A 23,716-nucleotide genomic window follows, 5' to 3' on the forward strand; every position below is an offset into this window, starting at 1 on the left:
TCTGTATGTTATCATTATTTTGTGTGTACAGTCTGTGTGTGTGTGTGTGTGTGTGTGTGTGTGTATGTGTGTGTGTGTAAAAGGTAGTGTGTCTATGAAGTAGGACAACTGTCAACCCTTCAAATCAGAGTTCCCCGATAGCCTGTGGAGTTTTTGTGATAACGCCACATGATTAGTGCTCCAATTGCCAGTAGTCCTTAAATCTTTAATGTATACAGGTACTTTCCAGTGTTACAGGCAATATTGTCCTTTGGCATTATTCCAGTCTGCATATACTCGCTGTCTGTCTTAAAGTACTGTATGCACAGTAGTTCACTCATGAAGAGCCGACTGGTTATTCTATCGACTGCAAGACGCCACATTAGTACTGTATGTATAGTATAGTCTTTTTCACACAGGCAAACTGAAACCTTTTGATTTCAGGACCTGATTCAAAGGTAATTCCCTTTGACTTTTCATGTGTCTGACTGGACTTCTGTTTTCGTAGAAACAACAACCACTCCGGCGATGAAAATCTCAGTGTGGAAGGTTTTAATTCCTAACTTTCTCTGCGGCGTTACTCCATCGTGTCAGGTGATGATGCCAGCAAACGTGTTGATTGGTAGAGGGAGTCCTTTGCTCATGTATTTGCTCAGTCCAGCGTCTTTGTCATCTCCCAACTTCAATTTGGACCTCATGGTTTTCTGAACGCAGTATCCGGGATCAAGACAAGGGGAGACCTCAATGCTACAACACAAACATGTTCGATCAGTTTTGGGTTGCACAGAAACTGGGTCCAGATTAACCAAGACTGTGTTAAAAAGGGTCAGTTCTTTTAGATTTGAAAGGTCTCATTAGCTCCTTCTACTAAATTCAAATACAAACTGCAGGGTTCCACTTTAAAACCCACCATCACTGGTACCCTTGTGTCCAAAAGAGGCCTTCATGACTGGAGACCTCTTTGATCTGCTAGTCTAACCAATGAAATACCAAACCTTTATATGACCTTTATTCACTTACAGTACAGCTGACGATGGACTCTCTTACCTCTGCACATCTCTGTAGGTCCTGCGGCAATCTCTGTCCAGTGTAACAGTGAACGACCGACTCTCCAAAGTGCGAATCTTAACGTAGCTGGTCCGAATCTTGGACTTGACAAAGTAAAAGGATAAAGGGTTTATTGTTGTATTTACATTCTATGAGCTGGTTTAACATAAGCAGCCTTTGTAAGGATAATTCACTAGAGATATTTGAGCACTCAGCAATTTGAGATGTATTGCCGAGACTCACCACAATGTTGTTTTTAGTTTTTGTCGGAGATTCATTCACTGTCAGTGTCAAACAGTTCAGATCTATGAGACGAAGGCAGAGGGAAAAAAGGGGGCGTAAGAGCAAAACACAATCATAACAATCATATAAAACCAAACATACAGTGTGTGTAACTTGTCACTATAAGTATGAAGTGTTAGAGATAATACTGAACCTTCTGCTTCATTGGAGGGAATAGCGTTGATCTGAGCGCCTGACGTCCTGACTGAGATTCCTTTGTCAATGTCTCGGCCACTTAATGTCACCTAGACACAAACAGATAAAAATACACACACACACACACAAACAAAGCATGCAAAGTTTCAGAGGTTACACATTCACACAAAGGCTTCCTGCACACAAACAACACAATCTGAAATGGAAGTTTGATAAGGCATTGGTCACAGCAACACCTAATCTGATAAAAAAATAATGGATCTTAAAAAAACACCTTACCTTTCTGTAATTCATCGAGACAACAGCTCCGCATATCTCCCCTGAGCTCTTCTTCTGTTTATCTGTTAGAGAGGCAGGCTTGATGTTAAACCTGGTTGTGCACACTCACATGCAAAGCTGTGCACATAAAAACAGAAACATCAAAGAAAACATTGGAAATATAAGGTATATGTGTAGCAAATTCACCTCTGATTGACGCTGAGATCTGTCTGAACTCAGGAAAGTCCACTTCTAGATGGGTAAGAAACACATCTTCTACGGCTTCCTTTGTCATGCTGGTGAATGTGATCTAATGGAGAACAAATGACTTTTAAAAACCAAAAGACATTTGAAAAATGTGAACGTGAATATTTTTGTGTGCTCAGTGGATGCTTCAAATTGGAGAGCACACTGTGCCTTTAAAGCTCAAACAACAAATCTACGCATAAAATGTATCATACCACCTTAACAAAGTAGATGCTGAAGTAGACAGGCTGCTGGCCGGTACGAACGTAGTAGGAAATGACATCAGACACGAAGGGCTCTTTTGGCTTCCCTGGGTTCGCCTGTTGCTAGAGAAGACAGAAATTATGTGAAATTAACCTGCCTGCCTGCATCATGTTGTCACACAAACTAATTTTTCACTTAAGTCGTATCACGTGAATATAATGAGTCACTAACAGGTCAACTACTTGTCACTTTAGTAACAGAGGTAACACTGCTGGAAGTTTAAAGTGACTTAAAGTTTTGCAAAAAATGCATGTTTTTCCAGTAACTTGAGACGTTCTGGAAGAGAGAGGACGATGCAGGAAGTAGAGAAAAACACTTTTAGTCACATCACATTTAATCTAGTTGAGTATTTAGAGGAAATGAAGGAAGGGAAGGACTTAGACAGAGAGCGCTCAACTTTTTCAAGAACAAAACAAGCTTTTCCATAATTCTCATGAAGAGAAGTCACCTCAAGCAATGAATCTCTTGGACTGTTGTATCATTTACATATTATTACATTCAACTTCATTTGTTTTCTAGACGGTCCTTTGCATATCTTTTCCAATTTCATGGTAATTCTATTTCCTGTTTAAGGCTTACGGAGTCAGTGCGGCGTCAACATGTTCAGCTCACTGTAGCTGTGGTTTCAGTGGAATCAACACATTTATTTTCCTCGCAGTAAGAGATGTTATGCAACTTCCTGTGTTTAAACTTATGCAGAGAACAGTCGCCATGTTGACTAAATGGGATGCAGTAATGTGATGACATTTTCGTGAAGCGTGTCTGTAAATCATTCAGACGACACAAGCTACAACCCAGTGGAAGAGAAAATGTGCTAGTATTCTAACATCAGCCTGCTGTGGAAAAAAATAAAATAAAAAAAATCATACCATCTCAGCCAGTTTGGGGATCATGCTGCCTAAACTCTTAATGTTAGAGTTGTACCACGGGTCCACCATGCTCAAGTAGGAACCAAGAGTGCAGGGATTCCCCTTGGATTGATGGAGGTTTTCCTAGAAAAAAGGAACATGAAAGTGGAACCAAAAATACATCAAATACAGAAAATCCAGAGCAGCGAGGGAACAAATGTGAAGGCTTTCTGTTTCAAGCTACTGCATGTTTTTAGTTCTACCACCAAAAGAAGACTATTGCTCCTTGTTTTCTTTATGCATTCTGCACCTGGAGTTGTACATGCTCAGGGCAAACCATCATGAATGCATGGTTGCATATGAGGCGCCCTTTGTGTGTCAGCAGTGAGGAGTGCCTCTGTCGTTTGTGGAGAGTAGCTAGCGATGAAAGAGATGATGTGTTGCTGAATGTGAATTCCACTGCATTTATTAAGGTTCACATAAAAAAATTCTCCACCTCTCAGGGGCAAACAGCTCAGGTCTGTTAAAAAGGAAGTCCTTGGTGGAGTAAATACACTTGAGCTAACATTTATTTTAGAGTAATGACAATGACATCAGACAAAAAGAATTGAAATGACAACTAAAAACAGATTCTTAGAAAGAAAAAGTGTGCGATAATTATAAATCACATAGAATCTTGCCTATTTTATAATACCATACCAAGAACGGCTGTGGAGACAGCAAATGTATCAATCCCATTTACATTACCTTTGAAGTTTGTTTAAGGACTCCTATCGTATCAGTAATATGAATAGACAATTTTTCTCAGATGAATGTTTTGGAATCTCGTCACTTCATTACTGCTTAAAATAAACAAACAATGGCAACATTGAAATGGGCATTCTGACATACTGATCTTCTGCTGTGACAGAAGTCGTTTGTCTTGTTTTGTCTAGACGTGTGGTGACACAATAACAGGCCGATGGTGGCCAAGAGGAAGTTGGTTTACCTTGACAGAGGAGAGGGGAGTATTAGCCCTGCAAACAGGGATGTAGTAAAACTGGAGGTTGACTTTCATTGTAAGAAAAAGCCTCCGCGCTTCCCTTTTCCTGCAAAGACAAACCATAGATACGTGAGAAGCACAAAGAGTGTGCACGCTTGACCACCAGCAGTTTAACAATCCCAGCGAAAAGGTTTTGGATTTCAACATATGATATTTGCAATAGAAGAAGTACTGTTTAGCTTCTCAAACTGGCACAGAAAGAATGTAAAGTATTTAATAGTTCTCCAGTTCAGATGAAGTAACCAAATTGTATTGGTAGTGCTTAAATGAGTGTTAGCCTTCATACAGCACACATCTAGCTTCCTATTACTGTGACAAAAATAACTTTCACCATACATTTAAGGCATCTTTGTTACATACACAGGTGTCCTATCAAAACGAAATAAACCAACTATAATCAACAACTCATACTAAACATATCAAGCAAATATTTTAATCATATTTTTATCCAAAAGAGCATATACTTTTTTTGGCATGAAAGAGGGCTATTTTTTTCAACTCAGCAATGTTTACATAATGAGGAAAATTCATTTTTTTTATCATTATTATGTAAAAAAAAAAAAAAAAAAAACACAACAGCAAGTTGCTCCAAAATCTCACATCATCTATTTAAGAGGGGGAACCCAGTGTATGTTGTGAGAATAAAGTTAGTTTATTAGTTTATTTTATTATAGTGTTCAGCTATTATGTTCATGAGAAAGACCAACATACACGATAACAAGCAGATTTCAGTTGCCAAAAATTGTACCAAACTACAACAGTTCAGTGTAGTAAAGGGATATAAGTCAAACAATGGAAAGCAATTTGTTTTATCAGCTCAGTCACACACAAATCTCAAAGAAGCTTCATCATCTTGTGTTTGCATCTTGTGACATGATCAGTCCTTCACCTGAAGAAGTAGTAGGCCTTGGCCAGGCGGCCCAGTACCCTGTCGTCCCCCATGACAACTATCCTGGCAGTTAAGTGTCTCTGCTGCTTGGGGAAGGGGTTCTGCATTGCGCTGCTTCCCGCCCGCCTCTGCAAAGTCGCCAATCTTCTTCCGCCCCTCCCTCCACTCCCTCCTCCTCCTCCTCCGAGGCTTGTGTGGTCCTCCAGGGTGTCCTGCATCAGCACCATACTGTCCTTCACAGATGGTTTCATCTTGATGCCTCCACGCCGCGACAGCTTCGATGAGTCTTGCTCACTGGGAAAAGGAGAAGGTTTACTGTCACACTCCAAGTCCCAATCATTTTAATGATGTAAGGCTTGGCAACCAAAACAAGTTGTGCAAAAGATCCCATGACGAGCATCACTGATGTTTTTCAGTTCAGCAAATTACTCTTAAATGTTGTAAGAGTCTCCTTGGATGAAAATCAAGTGACCTGCAGTAAATGCTCTTGGTGAGGATTGCCTACTTCATTTCAAGTGTCTTCAAGATCATTTACATGGAAAACAATGCCTCTAAAAATCTAAAAACTGAAGGTATGCTGTGGAAAATGGATGGCATTTTTGCATGTTTTACCACAAAGACGGCAAATTAAGTAAATTACACGAAACTAGCAGTGGGCCTTTAGTTAATGAAAGATAACAGGTATTTGATTTACCTTTTGCATTGTTCCCATGTTGCACTCATGCTGACAGTGTCCAGGGCTGACAATAGGGAGGGATCAGCGCTGGGGGGCAGGTCTCTCTCGATGCCGCTGTCGTTGGACATGACGGAGAAGCGAGTCATGTCAGACGGCATCAGGTCGCTGGGAGACTCACCCAGCTCAAAGTCCTCCTGCTCCTGGCTGAGGGAGAACTGCTCCGACATGGAGCTGGATCGAAACCACTTGGCCAGCTCTCGCCCTGTCAACAATTCAACATTCATCATTTATATGTAATTCAGGTCGACACTTACATGCACCAAAGCAGCTCAAAACCACAGCACGGAACAACACTTAGTCCTTTCAGTAATCATCTCAGCTGCTCGCTCTGTGTTTCTCTGTGTCTTGGATATTGGAGGGTTTTGATGGCAGTAACTCTGGAAATGAAGATACACCTGAGGCTACTGATGATAAGGAATTTTGGTTTTGTGCCATAATCAGATCATTTAAAAGCGGAACTGTAGCATGAGAATGACGAAGATAGCTCAGACAACATGAACACTGAATGTGATGGCAGCGGTAAGAATTAGTATTATTAATATTATTATTGTTAGTAGTAGTAGCACTATTAATATAAATGAATTTTGGGGAAACAATCTGATAGTTATAAATGATTGTAAAAATATGACAGTGACAAAAACATACTTTTTGTGTGTTTGTTATTGTCAATAATAGATTCTGAAAGGTTTTAATATATGCCATAATCTGCATTATATAAGTGCTGGGTTGCTAAAGACCCGAGGTATGTAGGAAGATTTGAAAACAAATTAAAGGGTTATAAGACTTCTTCTCTGCTTCCATGAGAGGAATCTGTTTAAGTGCGTACTGCCTTATGATCCCTCAGCATTTAATGCTTGTTGATACAGTACATAGGCGATAATCACTGTTCTTAACTTACAGTACACTTAACAGTGGGCAATTTTACACTGTAATCGTATTTAAGACATAATGCAGGACAGGACACATCCTCTTCATTTAAAAATCACACAAAGCTATCACTTCAGCTTTCACCGAAAGTGCAACTACAATGATTTCCACATTTACTGTGTGACATCCATTACTGAGAACATAAAGACCATACTGTACATGTACACATGTCTCAGTCACAGTTCCACTGATTAAATTCAAATCTGTTTGCTTTAAATCGGTTTGTTACAGTAAGTCAGTCCAGCTCTGATAAACGTGGAAAGTGACAGAGTGCTAAGTGTTATAATGTGATCCCTACAGAAAATATACAAAAACAAAATGTGACTCTTTTTGTAAAAACAGAATATAAAGATAGAGGAACTATCCCCAGTAAAAGTTTTCAACTATATTTCAAGGTCCATTTTTCATTTATTTCAGATGTTAATTCAGTTTAGTTTTGAGGTAATAATTCCAGTTTCAGCCCAGTTCTGTTTTTGCTGGTAATAACTTCCTCTAGACCCCCCACGGTGTCCAGTTCCACTCACAGATATCCAGATCCTCCGTCCACAGGTGGAAGCTCATCTCTGGGTTAGGAAGAGGGCAGTCACGCAGTGGTCCCCTGGACAATGGTTCTGCAACACACACACACACACAGACACACACAGACACAGACAGACACAGACAGACACACACACACACACACAGACAGACACACACACACACACACACACACACACACAGACACACACACACACACACACACACACACACACACACACACACACACACACACACACACACACACACACACACACACGGAGGAAGGGAGATAGGAAGAGACCAAAACTGTCACAATGACACTCAAAACAAAACCCCCACCTCCACCCCTACAACTTCCTCTCTGGGAACACTGCTGTCTATCCCTCATTCTCCCAGCTGGGATGAGGGAAGAGCAGGTTCATCGGAAGGGTCGCTGACATGATAATAATGTGGATGTCATGGAAATAGATATCCGGAAAATTATAAAAATACAGACAACTGACTCGACTGATTTGGCCACGGAGGAAACCACTAGATAGGAGGTCACATGTTTGATCTCAGCAACAGCCTGTGTGCCAAAACACATCCATCACCGACTATGTGTGCTCAAACAGAACACTGAACACCACTGCACCGGCTCCTGCAATTTGCACGCGACAATCGTTGTGAAATGTGACACCATTTGTGATCTGCATGTAAGCAATTCTTGCATACCGCTTTTCTGAAACAGGCACCAGTTTTTGAGGTTAAAATAAATGCTTTTTTTTCAGACTGCAAACCACGACAATGGCAACCCTGAATGCCAAACAAGCCAGATAAAATACTTATAAGATGGGACTCATGTATAAAATAAGCATACGCAGTCCATGTCATCGTATGTTTCTCATATTGCATTTAATGCAACAAATTAGCAAGTCAACCTAATGTAAGATAATTATGGTTAGATGGTTTTCATCGTTAATATCAAAATTGCTAGAACTTGGTAACATCTTGCTGCTTTCTCCATTTGACACCAGTCTGTTACATAACCAGATGTAACTCTGTGGCTCTTGTGGTTTTCCTTCTTCCATTGTTGTTATTAAGTTGATTTATGCCAAAGACAAAGCAGCTGTGCCTCAGAGGAACGTGCATGGCGTTGCTGTAGTTCCTTCAAGGAGAGCTCCTACCTGAGTCTGAGTGGGTGACGATCTCGTTGTACAGCCGCTGAAGACGGCTCCTCAGTGCTTCCCCCTCCCCTCTGCTGCCCTCCCCCGCGCTCTGCTCCAGAGCCGCCAACACTTCCTGAAAGTACTGCTCAATGTCTTGACCCGTGTCCTGTCCCAAAACACACAAACACACGAGGGTGAACACACAAGCCCACAGGAAGACAAACACATACAGACTCTGTATTAATAGCAAAGAGGTGAGGGGTCAGTAGCACGCGTGTGTGTGTCTGCCTTCGTGTGCGTCCTGTGGAGGTGTTACTTTCGGATGAGTGCCAGGACACCATGCAGGTCAAAGACAACAGACCTTCACTCAGGATGTTTCACATGACACGTACATATGGGACAGGGACTTTTAAACTATTTTTGATCCATGAGCAAAAGCTGAAAGACGTACTGCCATCACTAAAAACCTAGCCTGATAATATCATATACTACTAATGCTACTCTCAAGCTCTCAGGTGATCACTTAAAATCTCCCAAAATGCTCTACATGTAGTAACCATAGAGGTTATGCACGTGATTTCACTGTACATGGAGGTCACAGTCACAATTGCAACAGTTGGAATATGCAATTGTGCACTCAGGGGAAAAATAAGGAATATTGCTAGAATTATAAGAGATGTTGCGCAATCGACTGTACAGATTCAATCTGAATCTTTCACAGTCAGGAGATGACTAAAGAGAAGAGAATGTGGAGGGATATTTTATAAGCATCTGTAGAATAACTAACCATGCACATGGTTTTTTGAATAAAACCTGCAACGAAATGTTAATATTTTACAAACCTGTCCACAAAAAAAAAATTGTTATACATACAGATTGACAGAAATGGATTTTGGTAGATAATATGAGGAAGTAGCTTCCTCCAGAGCTGCTGCCATGTCAGAAGCAAAGACGAAAGACAGCTCAGAAAGTCAGTCGGATTGCAATTACTACTTGTCCTGTCCACGATACGTGTCCACATTAAACCAAGCCTGGGTAGGGCACATTTACTGAAGCTGAAGCAAACTTTGTGAGATTAGTGTAGGTGTGTATGTCACATTTGATGAAAATGATTGAGTTAATGGGTAAACAACTATGCCCAGGGAATTCAGAGCCAGGCTCTAAGTAGAAAAGAGAAAAAGGCAAGCAATGTGGGAAAACATTCACATTTACTTTACAACGCTTTGTGAGTGAACAAAATAGGCCAGGCAAACCTGAGGATAATGATCAGCACAAGGCTCAGAAAGCAAACAAACAAAGCATAATCAACAACAACAACTATAGAGGGCCATACAATTCAATGACCACAATTGACAACTAGAGAACTGACAAGAGAAGGCAATAAGTGAGCGCAACCGAACAGTATTGTGCAGTACCACTTACCTTTAGGGCTTGAGCCAGTTTCGGCCCGTGGTACTGCTCTGCTCCTAAAGCAGCCTGTATGGAGTGTTGGACCACACTGCGCATGTGATCTAGACGACTTGGAGATCCACCTGAAGCTGAAGCGGACGCCTCAATATCACCCAACAGGACTTGTACCAAAGAACCAGAGAAGACTTCTGGGTCAGCCAGCACAAAGACCCTGCAGGGATTTACAAGACACACTTCAGCGTCAGTTTGACTTGCATGCAGCAGTACGAGGAAACAGAAAAAGCCTTTTGTAAATCTTAATTTCCCTATATTTATTATTTTATTATCTATTTATGGCTTACCTCTCCTGAAAAGGATAGGGCTCATTTTTTAGTCTCTGCTCTGCTGTGACCATCCTCTGGTACATCAGACCTGTGGATCAAACTGGCATTTAATGACAGTGTGTGGATGCAAAACCTGGTACAGATTATCTGACGTGTGCTCGATGCATGGACAGTTCATTTAACATCACAGTAACCATAATCTGTTTTTTTCTTGGAGTGATGGCCTTCTGCTTGTCATCTGGTCTGACTGGCTGCTAAGGTCTGCAGTATAAGTTGGTGTCAGTCAGTAATTTTTGTATGCCTCTTTGGAATCTACTATCGTTCAGGTTTGATGCGTTTGGCTATTTTTGTGGTTTTCTTTCATCAGAATCACAAATACTTTATTGATTAAAGTATAAGTAGTAGAAATTACACAGAACCTGACCAGTTTTCAGTGTTTAGTCAGGCATGACCACTTGGCATCAGTGCAGGGGAAACAACTTAAATTTGTATTCATGTGAGCAGAAATGGTTCCAGACCTTGCCCTCAAATTAGGCTTGAGCTTTCAACCACGAAGGGACTCGAACCCTCAATCTTCTGATCCGAAGTCAGACGCCTTGTCCATTAGGCCACGTGGTCAGCATTTGACAGTTTTCAATGTAGTTTTTCTCTTTGCATTAGGTAAAAATATTTTGTGTTTTGCCCTTTCTTAGAACCGGTTTAATTTCAATGTCAACAGTATGAGTAACAACATAACACAGGTAATTATTGTTTTGATTGACCTGTCTGAGGGATTGGTCTTTGTGGGACAGTATACAATCAGAACATCATGACAAAAGGCCTATGAATAAATATCACTGTCATCATTGCCATCATCATCATCTCCTGCTCGTTGAGCTCCATCCAAATTGTGTGTTCAGCTATTGGACAAACAAACACAAGGCTTCTACTTCCTTTTTTCGTTGGAGAAAAGCAACAAAATCAATGCTGGTCAGCTCATGAGCAGCACAGTCGAGCTGAGAGTCGAAGAATACCTGGAATGGAGCGCTCAGTTTTTATCTGTCTTGTGTAGTTGAGACCTATGGTGCAGTAGGGATGAGGGTAGGTCAGGAGTCTCTTACAAAAGTCGTAAACCCGCTTGTACAGCTCATCTGGAATGTAGGCTGTCTGGAATATCGTCAAACATACACACAACACACACAGGTTACCATGGTTATCATCACATAGTTGTAGCTCAAATATGAGGAAAAACTACACTTTTCAGGTGTCCATTTCCTTGATGACATTTTTTCTTGGAATAAAAACACATTCTTCCTCCTGTTTGATACAAATTGCAGGGTTGAAAGTCCCTACATCACATGCCTTACAGTGGCACGTGATAGGATGGTGTTGTAGCAGTGGAGGTGAAGCATGGGGGAAAAAAATGCCAGCGTGTGAAACATTTTTGGGTGCATTCGCAAAGCATGGCAAGCTATTGGCTAGCTGTCATTCATTATTCCAGTTATTCATTAGCTGTCCTTTTTTCCAGAATGAACCTACATCACCACACTGTTGTATTATCAAACAGTGTTAATCTACTTAAATGTAATGACATTTTCAGTGATAAAATCACTTATACTAACCATTTATGACGTTTCTTTAAGGGAATCTTGTCCAAATAATCTGTAACGTTAATATCTCTGTGAGGGAATCTCTCAGTTGTCTTTGAGATTGACGGCTTTCGTGCAAAGAAAACTTTTTAAAAAAAGTCTTAATCAATAACATTCTGAATTAAACACATTGTTTTGTCCGGAGCTGATGATGGAAGTACCTAACCATCTCGCTTTCCTTCTCATCTCTGTTGAGAGTAGTATGTGCGCAGAACAGATCGGGCAAAACTGCCAAAAAGAAAAACCACTCGCGAGCAAGCAGCTGAAAGTTTTGCGAGTAGGAGAGCAATGACAGTAGTTGTGCGCTCTCGGATAACAGTTGCGAGAGCCTTCACAGTGACCTTTAAGTCAAAAGTGTCACTAATTCATTGTCCAACCGACTGTGAAATATCAATTCTAGAGTACTGACCAAAAAACATGTTCTGAGAGGTCACAGTGACCTTTACCTTTGACCGCCAAACTTTCATCAGTTGCCAAATTTGAAGAAATTCCCTGAAGGTGTTCCTGAGATATCGCGTTCACGAGAATGGGATGGACAGACAACCCGAAAACATTATGAACAAAAAAGTATGAACAAGCGTGTCTGAGGCAGCTTTTCACAGTGCAACAGTGTGCCAGGAATATTGTACCTGAATGATGGCGTACATCAGTGTGTGGAGCAGAGGGATGATGCATCTGCGAGAGTCCCATCTCTCAGCCTGCAGAGAAAACACACTCTATGTCAGGGCAGATTTGGTGTTTTTGGTTTATGTACTCCTTTAAAATCTTGTGTCAACAGTGCCACTGCTGAGATCAAGTACCTTCTCCAGCTCTTTTATCAACACCCACACCAGAGATAAGCTGTTGGCAGGGTTGTTTTGAACCTTCTTATGAAGCGTCCATCTCAGCATGCCTGCACACACACATAAAAACACAAAAGCCATTCACAGATGCAAGATTTCCACAGGACAGAACACAAACTTGCTAAATGTGTCACACATTTCTCCATTACACTGCTAATCCAAAATCTGTTGACACAGCTGAATATGCCACAGTGTGATTAACACAAGCAGGGCTGGCTTCATTAAATAGCTATTCAGGGTGGAAAGGTTTACATGGTGGAATAGCTTTGGAAATATAGAAACACGGAAACAAATGTATAACAAAATATATTGAATTATGTGAATGCATTACCTATATGCTGAACATCATAAAGTCGGCCTTTTTGCTGCTGTGACTTTTTTAAAACTCTTAACCATAACAATAAAGTTAAGACCCAGTGATATAAGCGGATGATGTTTCACATATTGTACGTGAGCAGAGCCAACAGCAAAAACCACATCGCTGCTAAGAAAAGAAACTTCATATCTGAATACATTTACTTTATTTCAGTGTGTTGTAGCAGATCATATTGTACCTTTGTTGAAACCGTCTGGGGCCTGCTGGTTGTCCGTCTCCCTGGGCAGCACAGCCTGGATGCTGCGGTAGAGCTCTGGCTCTGGAACTGTGGGTGAGCAGCCGGCTAACAATAAAGTCGAGAGGTTTGAGTGTTTAAGTCTGAATATGAAAAAAGTTTCGCTTAAAAAGGATCAGTATCTTTTGAAAGAAACACAGCTATGAAAAACTATGATGTACTCTACATATTTAATAGAGAATAAACACACTTTAAAGCCAGAGACATGTTACCAAATGACTACAAATGTATCCAAGATGGATATTATATATTATATTAATTTTTCTGCACATATTTGCATCATTGAGTACAGTGTGTGTTTATCTGAGTGTGTACCTGTTGGCTCCATGCTGCACATACTGCTCGAGTTATCCCAGGGGGCCTTGTTGGTCATGTCTCACATGCATTGTGGGCATATCAACTATAATCAGGAAAAGAACACGGACAGTCATGTTCTGTCATGTTTGAGGTCAAACACTAAGTGGCCGGACAGTAGATTTGGATAAGGGATGACTGTGTTTTTTCTGTCTTCTTGCTGACAGCATAGTGTAAAATTACACAGATACATTGAATGAAGCTATTTAAAACTCTCTCTCTTCATATGCAAGTGAGCTGAAAATAACACCATCTCTGCCTGTGTGTGTCTCTACAAGTTTCTCTTTTTGTATTTGCGTGTGAAACCTAGTACCTCCAGTCAACATTTGTGCCGGTGTAGTTACTGCTGAGGGGTTAAATCAAACGTTTAGTGTTTAAGTCTCCCCCACACACATATACACACCTACCAACACACACTGACGATTAACAGGTGACAGAAAGAGCAGGCGTCCCACACTAACCCTCCCAAACAGTGTATAAAAGTGTTCCTATGAATAACCTCAACCCAAGTCCCACACAGGTTTATGAGTCACCTCTCTTTGCGATTGAAATTTGGCCAAATCTACAAATAATAATAAATAATATTATGAAGAGTATGGTCTGGACCTGCTCTACATGTTAAGTGTCATGAGATAACTTTTGTTTTGATTTGGCGCTATATAAATAAAACTGAACTGAATTTAATTGAACAAATCACTCTTATGGCATTTAGTTCCTTTATGTTGAAATTAATATATCCGACCTAAATTAAATGTGAGCCCATCAAAACCACAACAAATGGTCACAAATGGTCACAGGAAATTCCACTTCCTGCAGCATTTATGCATAAACAGACTGCTTCTTGTAAACACAAAGAGTGGTGGATGAGACCTTTCATGCTTTTGGTCCTTTTTGGGCAAATTCTTAAAAAAAACACAAAAACTCTCCTAATCTGCTCTCAACATACTGATCATAACTCATCATTATACGAGAGCTCATGAAGCTGATTGTAACCTTAGTGAAACAGAAACACCAGAAATGTCTCATAACATTACAAGAACCCCTTAACTTCTCTGCCACCAATTAAATGAAATCAAAATGTCCAAACGTATGCCTGTTGCACCACACGAGGCAATAAAACTCCCAAAAGCACCCTCACCCATTTCCCATTGTTAACGCTTACCAGTCAAAGCTCAACAGGTGTAAAGTAGAGATAAAACTGCATCAGCTTACCCTGTTCTGTGCAGGCACGGACCAAACAGTGTCGCAGGTCTTTTACATCCACACACTACGCTCTTTGTACTGAAACTAAAAGTGTGTGACACACAGAGAGACAGAGAGAGAGACAGAGAGAGAGAGAGAGAGAGAGAGAGAGAGAGAGAGAGAGAGAGCAAGTCAGAGCCAAGTGAGGACAGCGATTCATTGCTGAGTGTATTTCCTCTTGTGAGGGTATGAGGTGGTGACGGGGGATAAGCACTATGAGTGTGTGTGTGTGTGTCAGCAGAGTTGAAGGGGAGGGCAAACAGTACAAAGAGGGGGAGAGAGTGTTTGTATGTGCAGGTGTTGGAGTGTGTCAAAGACTGTGTTCAGTTTGCTCAAGGCTGACTGTATTTGGATTTGTTTCTATTTTTGGACGTCTGACTCACGACAGGTCTCACTTTTCTAAACTTTTACTCGAGCCATTGTGTTCTCTGTTATGTCGATTTCTCTCCTTCTCCCTATTGCTATTTCTCCCTCACACACACACACACACACACACACACACACACACACACACACACACACACACACACACACACACACACACACACACACACACACACACACTGCACTGGGGGTCATTCCACAGCCCGTATGTGTACAATGAAAGGAATCTGTGTGATGTGACTTAGCCTTGATCCCCCTAAGAAAAGCAGTACTTTCAAAAACGGCGAGTTAACAGCGCTGCCTCAGCAGCTGAACGCTGCCTGTTTGACCACAAGTTTCCGGTTGCCTGTACTATATTCACTCTCTTGTCTCTCTCTCTCTCTCTCTCTCTCTTTCATTCCTCTCCCCTTTCTCTCCATATCTCTGTTTACATCTACAGTCATCTATCCGGAGTCTGCGATGCGCATGATGTCTCAAAAGATTGGTTCTTTTTCTTTTCTACACAAAAACTGACTGTACTGTATTGATATCCAGAACTCACTATGCAGGCACATACACATGCATGCAAAAAGCATCAATGTGCATGCATTCACTCTTGCCCACACAGATGAATCTCACACTCAGTTTTTACCTTTCTAACAGTAACTATTAATGCAGTGTAGGAGTTGACACATACACAGCATTTCCTCTCTGTCAGAATGAGTGGGCAGGCGATACTCTATATTTAGACAGAGAGAGAGAGAGAGAGAGAGAGAGAGAGAGAGAGAGAGAGAGATATGCTGAAAGAAAAAAGTGAGACAGATGGAACTAGAGTTTAAGAAAAAAAAAATAGATAAAAATAGATGCACCACATCATTCACAACCTTTCCAAATAACTAGTTTGGAAAAATCAGAGTCTGCAGAAAGTTTTCTGCAAAAAGGTAAGCCTCATAAAACAAAAAAGTATATCTTTTGGATAAGACATACTTTTGTTCAAAGTCCACACGCCTTTTTTCCTCTGTGTAGTAATCCAGTCTTAAATACGCTATTGCTGTAATAAACACACCAGGAAGTAGAAAAGGAATTTGAGTTAAAGCCTCATCAAGTCATCAAACAAAACCAAGTTAAACAAACTGCACATGTGGACATTGAGGTGATAGTGATGTGATTTACTACAACACAAAGCACTTAATGCTGCAGCTGCACATAGAATCAAAGACAGATACTATATGAATAAACAATGTGCACAAATAGCAACTAACACACAGGGCATGAAAAAAATGCAATGACATGGTGTTGCAAAAACTGCAGCACATTACCTAAAATGTGATATCACATCACCAATTACAGTCAATCTTTTGACCTTTTGTTTTTACCTTTTGAACCTACCACTGTGCACTTACAGCAAAAACACTAATTGACATCCTCTTCCAGTATTTTAACAAGCCACACGAGTGGTCAGGTATAAATTAGTGCCAGTAAAAAAAGTGACCCAGAGAGGTGCTAATAAATAGGGCACAAGCTGAAACGTTATTACAGGTTGCAAAGGCCACATACCAGTGAGACAAACTTCCCCTATGACTGTTGACTATTTACGGTTAATGTGAATCAGTTCCTGATCTAAGTTTTGGCTACGAAACACGTCTATCTACACCTTCCCAAATGGGGGCAGCTGACGCCACACGTCGCAGTGGTCAGCTGAAGTCTCAGAAAACAGGAGCACTCATTTCTGTTCAGGCACGCTGCAGATATCTCAGAAAACAGGAAGGACCTGACAGTGCGTTCATAGAGCAAGAGAGAGGTGGTGCTTGGGTGCTACATGGTATGTGTGTGTGTGTGTGTGTGTGTGTGTGTGTGCGTTTGATTGGAAATCCCCAACCTAGGATAGCATGGGGTCTATTGACACACATGGGCCTCGTTGTCTCTCATATGCAGACCTGGACAAACACACAGTCATAAAGTTTGTCATCTTTGATTATAAACATGCTGAGACAACTCAATGCTGTGAGGAACACGCATGCAGAAACATGCACAAATCAAAAGTTAACCCCTAAAACAGACAACGTTCAATTCAGTGTGAGCAACGGGGGATATCAATCAAAGTGATTTCCTGCATCAACATGCTGGACAATATGAGGAAGTCCTCTTGGACCGGTGAATGTGTGACTGAGTGTGTGTGTGTGTGTGTGTGTGTGTGTGTGTGTCTGTAAACCTGTCTGGCCTGACTGATCAAGGATTATTTCCTCCACAGGGCCTACAAACATTGTCCAATAATGCCAAAAAGTTGCAACAAGCAGGAGGATGTGTCACAAAAAAAGAAATTTGCTGATTGGGGGAGTTGGTGTAAAAACAACATCCAATCACAGGTCTGAATGGACAAGGTGAAGATTCATGCCACTGGGGATAGTGTGCTAAATCCATCAGGCAAGAGGAAGACAGATAGAAAGAGATAGAGATACAAAGGGGTTTCCCGAGAATGTGTGTGTGGGTGTGTGTGGTCCCTTCTGTGGGGCCTATGATAGTGAGAACTGGGTCAATTGGTCAGTTGAGGATGTGGCGTTTAGGTTGGATTAGGCAACATGCATCAGTTAAGGAGTTTTGTAGAAATGTTGAAACATGAATGCAGATGTAAACAGATGCACAAACACACATACATACATTATGCACAAGATGCGTACAATTTAGTGCACATGCAAGTTCCACTGACTTACATACCACTTAATCTTAACTACTGAACAAACAATAATATTTACAATAGTTTTTATGCTTTCCTTCAGCTTTCCACTTACAGTAGGCTATATCCTGTGTATATGACCACTTACTGCAGAGATTTGCATCTGTGTTTTTGAATAGTGATTAGATTCATTATTTATACATGAAATATTTCTAAATCCATTCTTATCATGGATGAAAACAACTAACAAAGACAGCATTGTCACCATAGATACAGCTGTGGCCTCAAGCAGAAGGCCTGTGGATGACAGAGGGCTGTGGGGGAGCAGCGAGTATGAATGATGTATTTTGCACACAAAATCTTAATGCATAACAAGCTATTTTTATTATACAGAAGGTAGGGTATCATATATTTAGTTGTCTACTGCAGTTGTGACTTTGGCTTACAACTCTTTGCCAGTTTGGGAAGAAAACTTGGGAAAGAAGCTGTAACTTTCTGCTTGTTTCAAATATTTTGTTTGCTTATTTATCCCTAAACCTACACATTCCCTCGTATGCTTTTCAAGAAATTGCTATGGTGGCCTTGTGGTTTGCAAGACTGTTCTTTCAAAAGATGACATGGGTTTAAGTCTCTGCTTTTGAGGCATCCCTGCTTGTTTGTGTACCTGTTTAATCAAGAGCAACATATCTCAGATTTCCTTTAACATACTGTAAATCTACTGTAACTCTACTGTGACTCACTCTTTACTTCAGTGAGCACACAGTAAAGCACACATTTGAGACATTCTCTAACCAAATATTCTGGATATTCTGCAACTGACGTGTGTGGAAAAACAAATATTGTTTCCAGACATGCCGAGGGGAAACGTAAAAAGCCTGTAGAGAAATGTGAGGATTCCTGTGGACTGTCAGTCTCACCACGCAGCAGACCTTATTTAGACCTTATTTAGCCACTGTGGGCATAATGAGGCTACGCAGTAACATAGCGGTAAACTGTCACAGGAGGTCACAGGGTGTAAAGTGATCCAACTGCTACAAGCACAGGATGTCCCAAGTGCGTCACATAGACATGATCAGCCACACAAATAGATCCACACACACAGACACACTTGGCATGAAATAGCCATAGCCACGATGGAGACTGCTTTGCAAGGAGCCCACAGGCATACGACTATGCCAAGGAGTGTTGCCATTTGTTTTCATATTCCTCACAGGACAAACAAAAGGGTGGCGTCTCAAATTGAAGTTGGAGTCTGTGGCTGTCTGCATTTTGGGAGCTGTGTGGAATTAAGGGTGCTTTGTAATAACTTGAGGCAAGGTTGTCATTTAAATTTAAATGACAATTTAAAATGTTGGGTCACGTTTTCCGGGAAAACGAAACAGTTGCGTAGGCTGACAAGGGCCCAGCACTCCAGGGCAACATGTGGCTGAAGAGGCAAATGTAGTCGAGGGGTTTTAAAACAACGCTCTCAGGCTGCAACTAACGATTGTTTTAATTATTGATTACTAATTGAAAAATGCTCAAAACACTTTCCTACAGTTCAAGGTCACACCTTAATATCGTATGTCATCTTCTACTAAGATATTAAATTTACACATCAGTTTATCACATCAGATAAACAAAAGCAGCAAATCCTCACAACTGAGAAACTGGAACTAGGTAATGATTTGCTTGAAAAATGACAATTAACCAATTATTAGAATAGTTACAGATTTCTGACAATTGACTAATTGTTTTGGCTCTACAAAGCTCCTCAACACAACGCACTATTGTCAAAAATACTGACTGATATGGAGTGCACTGTCTGCTGTTTGTGCATGACTGTAAACACTGGTATGAAGGTTCCTGCTGAGCCCTGTGTTTATAAGGCATCATGTCAAGTGACTAAGTGATAGCTTGAATTAATCAGGTCATCTGACTGAGCTGAAATGGTCATAGCCTCAGCTGAGGCATACAAGTCTTGTGTCAACACTGCCTACAGACCTGGTGGAGTCAATTTGATCTAACTGCCCTAAACTACTGTTCCTCTTAAACATCACAGGGGAAAGGGGACTACAAAAGGCTTTATTGAGTTCCCATGCAGCCGGAGAAACTACTCAACAAGTCCTTAATGTCAGTTCTTTGTGTTTGCAGCATAATCAACAGCATCACAGGTCAGCTCGGTTTGTTCTCGGAAAATTACAGTAAAAAACAAATTAATTGAAAAGTCTTAGCTGAGTTTCTGGCTAAGTTGGTAAGGGAAACCAGTTTTCAAAACGCAACCACCAGCTAACTCGAGCACCAGATCGTGTGCCTCTATTAATGTGTGCCAATCTGCCTCTCCAACTTCAGCATTCCAACCAAAGGCCGACCACTTCCTTGAAGCACACAAGTGTAACTGTGTGTCTGATTCTCTGACACCGCTGTCCTCACATGGACTGATTTCCCAGTATCACTTTTTGATCTACTGATTAACAATAGAACACAGATTATTTTAGTGTTAAGACGCCTTTGGGCCACCCCTCGCAACACTGGTCCAAACATAGATTTTAAGTGGTTGGCATTTCGTAGAGGACTAAAAGGTCTTTGTATAGAAAGGTCACAGTCTCATGATGGTGACCCTCATGGGATGGAGTGGCACAAGGAGTCATGCCCGGTCCATCCATCCAGTTCATGGATCTAATGACGATTAACTCTGACCCTGCCTTCCAGACAATGTTGACACAGATTGACCCAAACATAATAAAACATGGCATCTTTAAAAAGTTCAGTTAAGATGATAAACCAGGGTTAGAGTTAATTTTGGTCAGTTTTTGTCAAACCAATCAAACTATTAAATACTGGTAGGTCTTGAATCTTACACCATAATCATAATTATCATGATGCTTGCTGCAAAGTGACAACTCCAAAGGCTGACGTGCCTTAAGATAAATAATGGCTGCTGGATACAGATCTAAAGAAAAACTAAAGTAAATATAGTAAAGTAAAAATATTATAGACAGTTTTCGCCTCTTGGCGGCCCTGTTTTCATGTCTTGATAGGAAGACACAAATTGGGAAAATGACTGTTCTATCAAGAAAACAAAGCTCATTTTTTTTAATTGCCAGCAGTTTCATCATGTCAAAGTCAGTTGTGATGTCTTATTGCTTCATCTTAATGCCTCCTGAGCTGCACCCTGTATCGCAAATTTTGATTATTCAGTTCCACACAACTGACGAGATGGCAGTGACAGGTAAATCCAACTCCAGCTGGATATACCTGTTGTAATCTTAATACATTAATATTGTTTGTTTGTTTTGTTAACGGTCTATGCTTGCTCCATAAACAGAATCTTTTCTGAAAAAGGCTCTAAATGCCATTCCACCTGTGTGAAAGGTTCCCTCTAGCAGGAGTAGTTCACTTCACTGTATGAAGCTTTATGAATTTAATGTGTTTATTACCATTATTACAGGCTGAGGGTGTTTGGTTTAATTACAATCCTACGTTTCATGCTGCACCTATTCCAGTCATCACCTCACCCAAACAACTATCCAAAACATGTTGTTTTGCAGCCTTATCTCACTGTATCATCCCAGATTTACTGTGTGGTCATAAGATATTTTGACACGGTGATCACACTGTCTAATGATAAGGTGTGGTAACCTGATCATTAGACAACAGAGATCAGATTTAACTCATTGTGGACTGTAATTCATTTTGCTTAATTATTTGCTGAATTATGACAACTGTTTGTTCCGTAACCACTGTTTTACAGTGTTATTTTGATGTCCCCATGTGTCACGTTATTTTCTCTAGAACCAAGTTGAAGACTAGATTACCAGCAACTAATAGATTAAATAATTGAAACCATTATATCAATGTTTTCTCAAGCCTCACCCCATAGTTGCCATTACTGTTTTACAGTGTTATTTTGATGTCCCCATGTGTCACGTTATTTTCTCTAGAACCAAGTTGAAGACTAGATTACCAGCAACTAATAGATTAAATAATTGAAACCATTATATCAATGTTTTCTCAAGCCTCACCCCATAGTTGCCATTACCAGTCTGACTTTGATCCAGATTAGAGAGATGGTTTTTAACTGGGCATTGTGTGGATGGCTTCAACACATTTATTTTGACAACATTTGAATTTTACATAACCTAAAAAGATTTAACGTGTTCCTTATTGCTAAAGAAATTGCTCCCATACCCATAGAGTGAAATGATTATTGGCTCATTATTTAAACGTAAATATCACTTACAAGGGACACACACCCAAATGGACAAACACAAGCATCCCCTTAACCCCAAAGTGGTACCAGGAAGCTCGGATCTAAAACAAGGAAGTTAGAGGAAATACAGCTGTGCTCTTAGACTCCCAACAGACACAACACAGAGCCAGGGCTTCAATCAGATCAGGCACTGTTATCAAACCCCTGTTATTATCTCAGGAGGGAAAAAATAAACCGCCGTCCCTCGTGTCTCCCCGTGTCGTACGGCATGATGTTTTACGTTTTTTTTATAGCCTGACTCACATGTAAAAGAGCCCATTCAAAAAAAGATGCGGGGATAAAAAAGAGGCGCTTCTTCAAAAGAGCGGCTGACATGTAACCTTACAGCAGCACAGGAATCTCTGGTAAGATATTTCAGCCAGGTGCAGCACAGTGAACCACACTGCCACGTCTTATCTGCATAGCAACGTTTCAGTAAGTGGCATATTGTATACTACTAACATAATCAGATAATAGCCAGGGCTCATCAGTGCAAAACGTAAACATCATTAAGACGATATGAGTCATGAAGAACAGCCAAAAAAAAACATCCCTCAAATATAAACAGGTCAACTCAGAAGGAAGAACAGCAGCTAGTGACAAGTTTATGTAAAACGGAATTAAATGTACATCTACATACACAGCTACAGTAACTTAGGCTAACGTACATGTCATCAACCGAAACATCAGCGAGCTAACGTTAACGTTACAACTTTTAACGTTAGTCGTCGACATGAACTTTTCCATGTGTAAGTAGACAGTAAACTATAAAGTAGAGATGTAAAGATGTCTGCTATTGGTAAAATATCAAATATTTCGGTCTTTGGGAAAACTTACCTACATATAAGTCGCATTCGCCTCCGGTATCGTCTCTAGACTCTGTCGGTGGCACTTCACTCAGTCCTGGTCAACTGTCTGACAGGGTGCTGACCCCGCCCACCGCGGCAACCGACCAATGGCGTGTCACTAAGCGCTTACATTGGTAACCAATCAGAGCACGTATCCAAATAATAATTTACGCCACAGGTGTTCCAAAGTTTATACAAGCCTATATAATAAATAGATAGATAGATAGATAGATAGATAGATAGATAGATAGATAGATAGATAGAAGCATTACAGTAATCCTTCACTTATCTTACTGCTTTCCACATATAGTATATATACCTGTATATATACACTGGTGAATAATTATTCAGATCTTGAAGCCAAAGTTAAAGTACAGAAGTATTTCTGTATCAGTAAAATGTATTCAAAATATCAAAAGTAAACGTACTGTTTCATCTTATAAGCATTTCAGGCCTGTGATATTATCAGCCTATTTATGCAACGGAGTAATCAGCTGGTACATCATAACTTGTTGTTTCCAGACATCTTCATCTGCCCCTGCAGATGTTTTTTAAAATAACAATGCATGTAGTTGATCACATATTTTGTATGTGAAATCTTTACCTGAAAAGTAACTAGTAACTATAGCTGTCTGATAAATGTAATGAAAAGTGAAATTCTTTGCTAGTAGAAGTATAATCTAGTATAAAATGAAAATACACAAATAAGAGAGAAGTCCATCAAAACTCTACATGTAGTGTATTTGAGTGAATGTATTCACCCACTGTACCCATACTTCCTGCATATGTACACAATAACAAGTTGGTAATGAAAATGAATCGCCAGTTGAAGACATATAAGACATATAT

The 23,716-nt window shown here is 40.5% G+C and overlaps 1 protein-coding gene and 1 non-coding gene across 2 annotated transcripts; both read right to left on the reverse strand.

Moving 5' to 3' along the window:
- Positions 1-151: 151 nt before the first annotated feature.
- LOC139296177 (phosphoinositide 3-kinase regulatory subunit 6) lies at positions 152-13,552 on the reverse strand. The gene is made up of 20 exons (XM_070918517.1): positions 13,471-13,552; positions 13,099-13,203; positions 12,503-12,594; positions 12,332-12,400; positions 11,088-11,220; positions 10,093-10,162; positions 9,764-9,962; positions 8,360-8,507; positions 7,199-7,285; positions 5,706-5,949; positions 5,012-5,305; positions 4,069-4,168; positions 3,102-3,224; positions 2,187-2,294; positions 1,930-2,032; positions 1,744-1,805; positions 1,463-1,553; positions 1,270-1,331; positions 1,027-1,130; positions 152-726 (listed from the first exon to the last, which is right to left on the reverse strand). Exons 1-20 carry the CDS (start codon positions 13,526-13,528, stop codon positions 570-572), a joined length of 2,409 nt encoding a protein of 802 aa, XP_070774618.1. The 5' UTR covers positions 13,529-13,552; the 3' UTR covers positions 152-569.
- On the reverse strand, positions 10,620-10,692 carry trnar-ucg (transfer RNA arginine (anticodon UCG)). Its single transcript has one exon. It is a non-coding gene; the product is annotated as a tRNA-Arg (tRNA).
- Positions 13,553-23,716: the final 10,164 nt, after the last annotated feature.

This window comes from Enoplosus armatus, chromosome 2, assembly GCF_043641665.1.
Source record: "Enoplosus armatus isolate fEnoArm2 chromosome 2, fEnoArm2.hap1, whole genome shotgun sequence".
NCBI lineage: Eukaryota > Metazoa > Chordata > Actinopteri > Centrarchiformes > Enoplosidae > Enoplosus > Enoplosus armatus.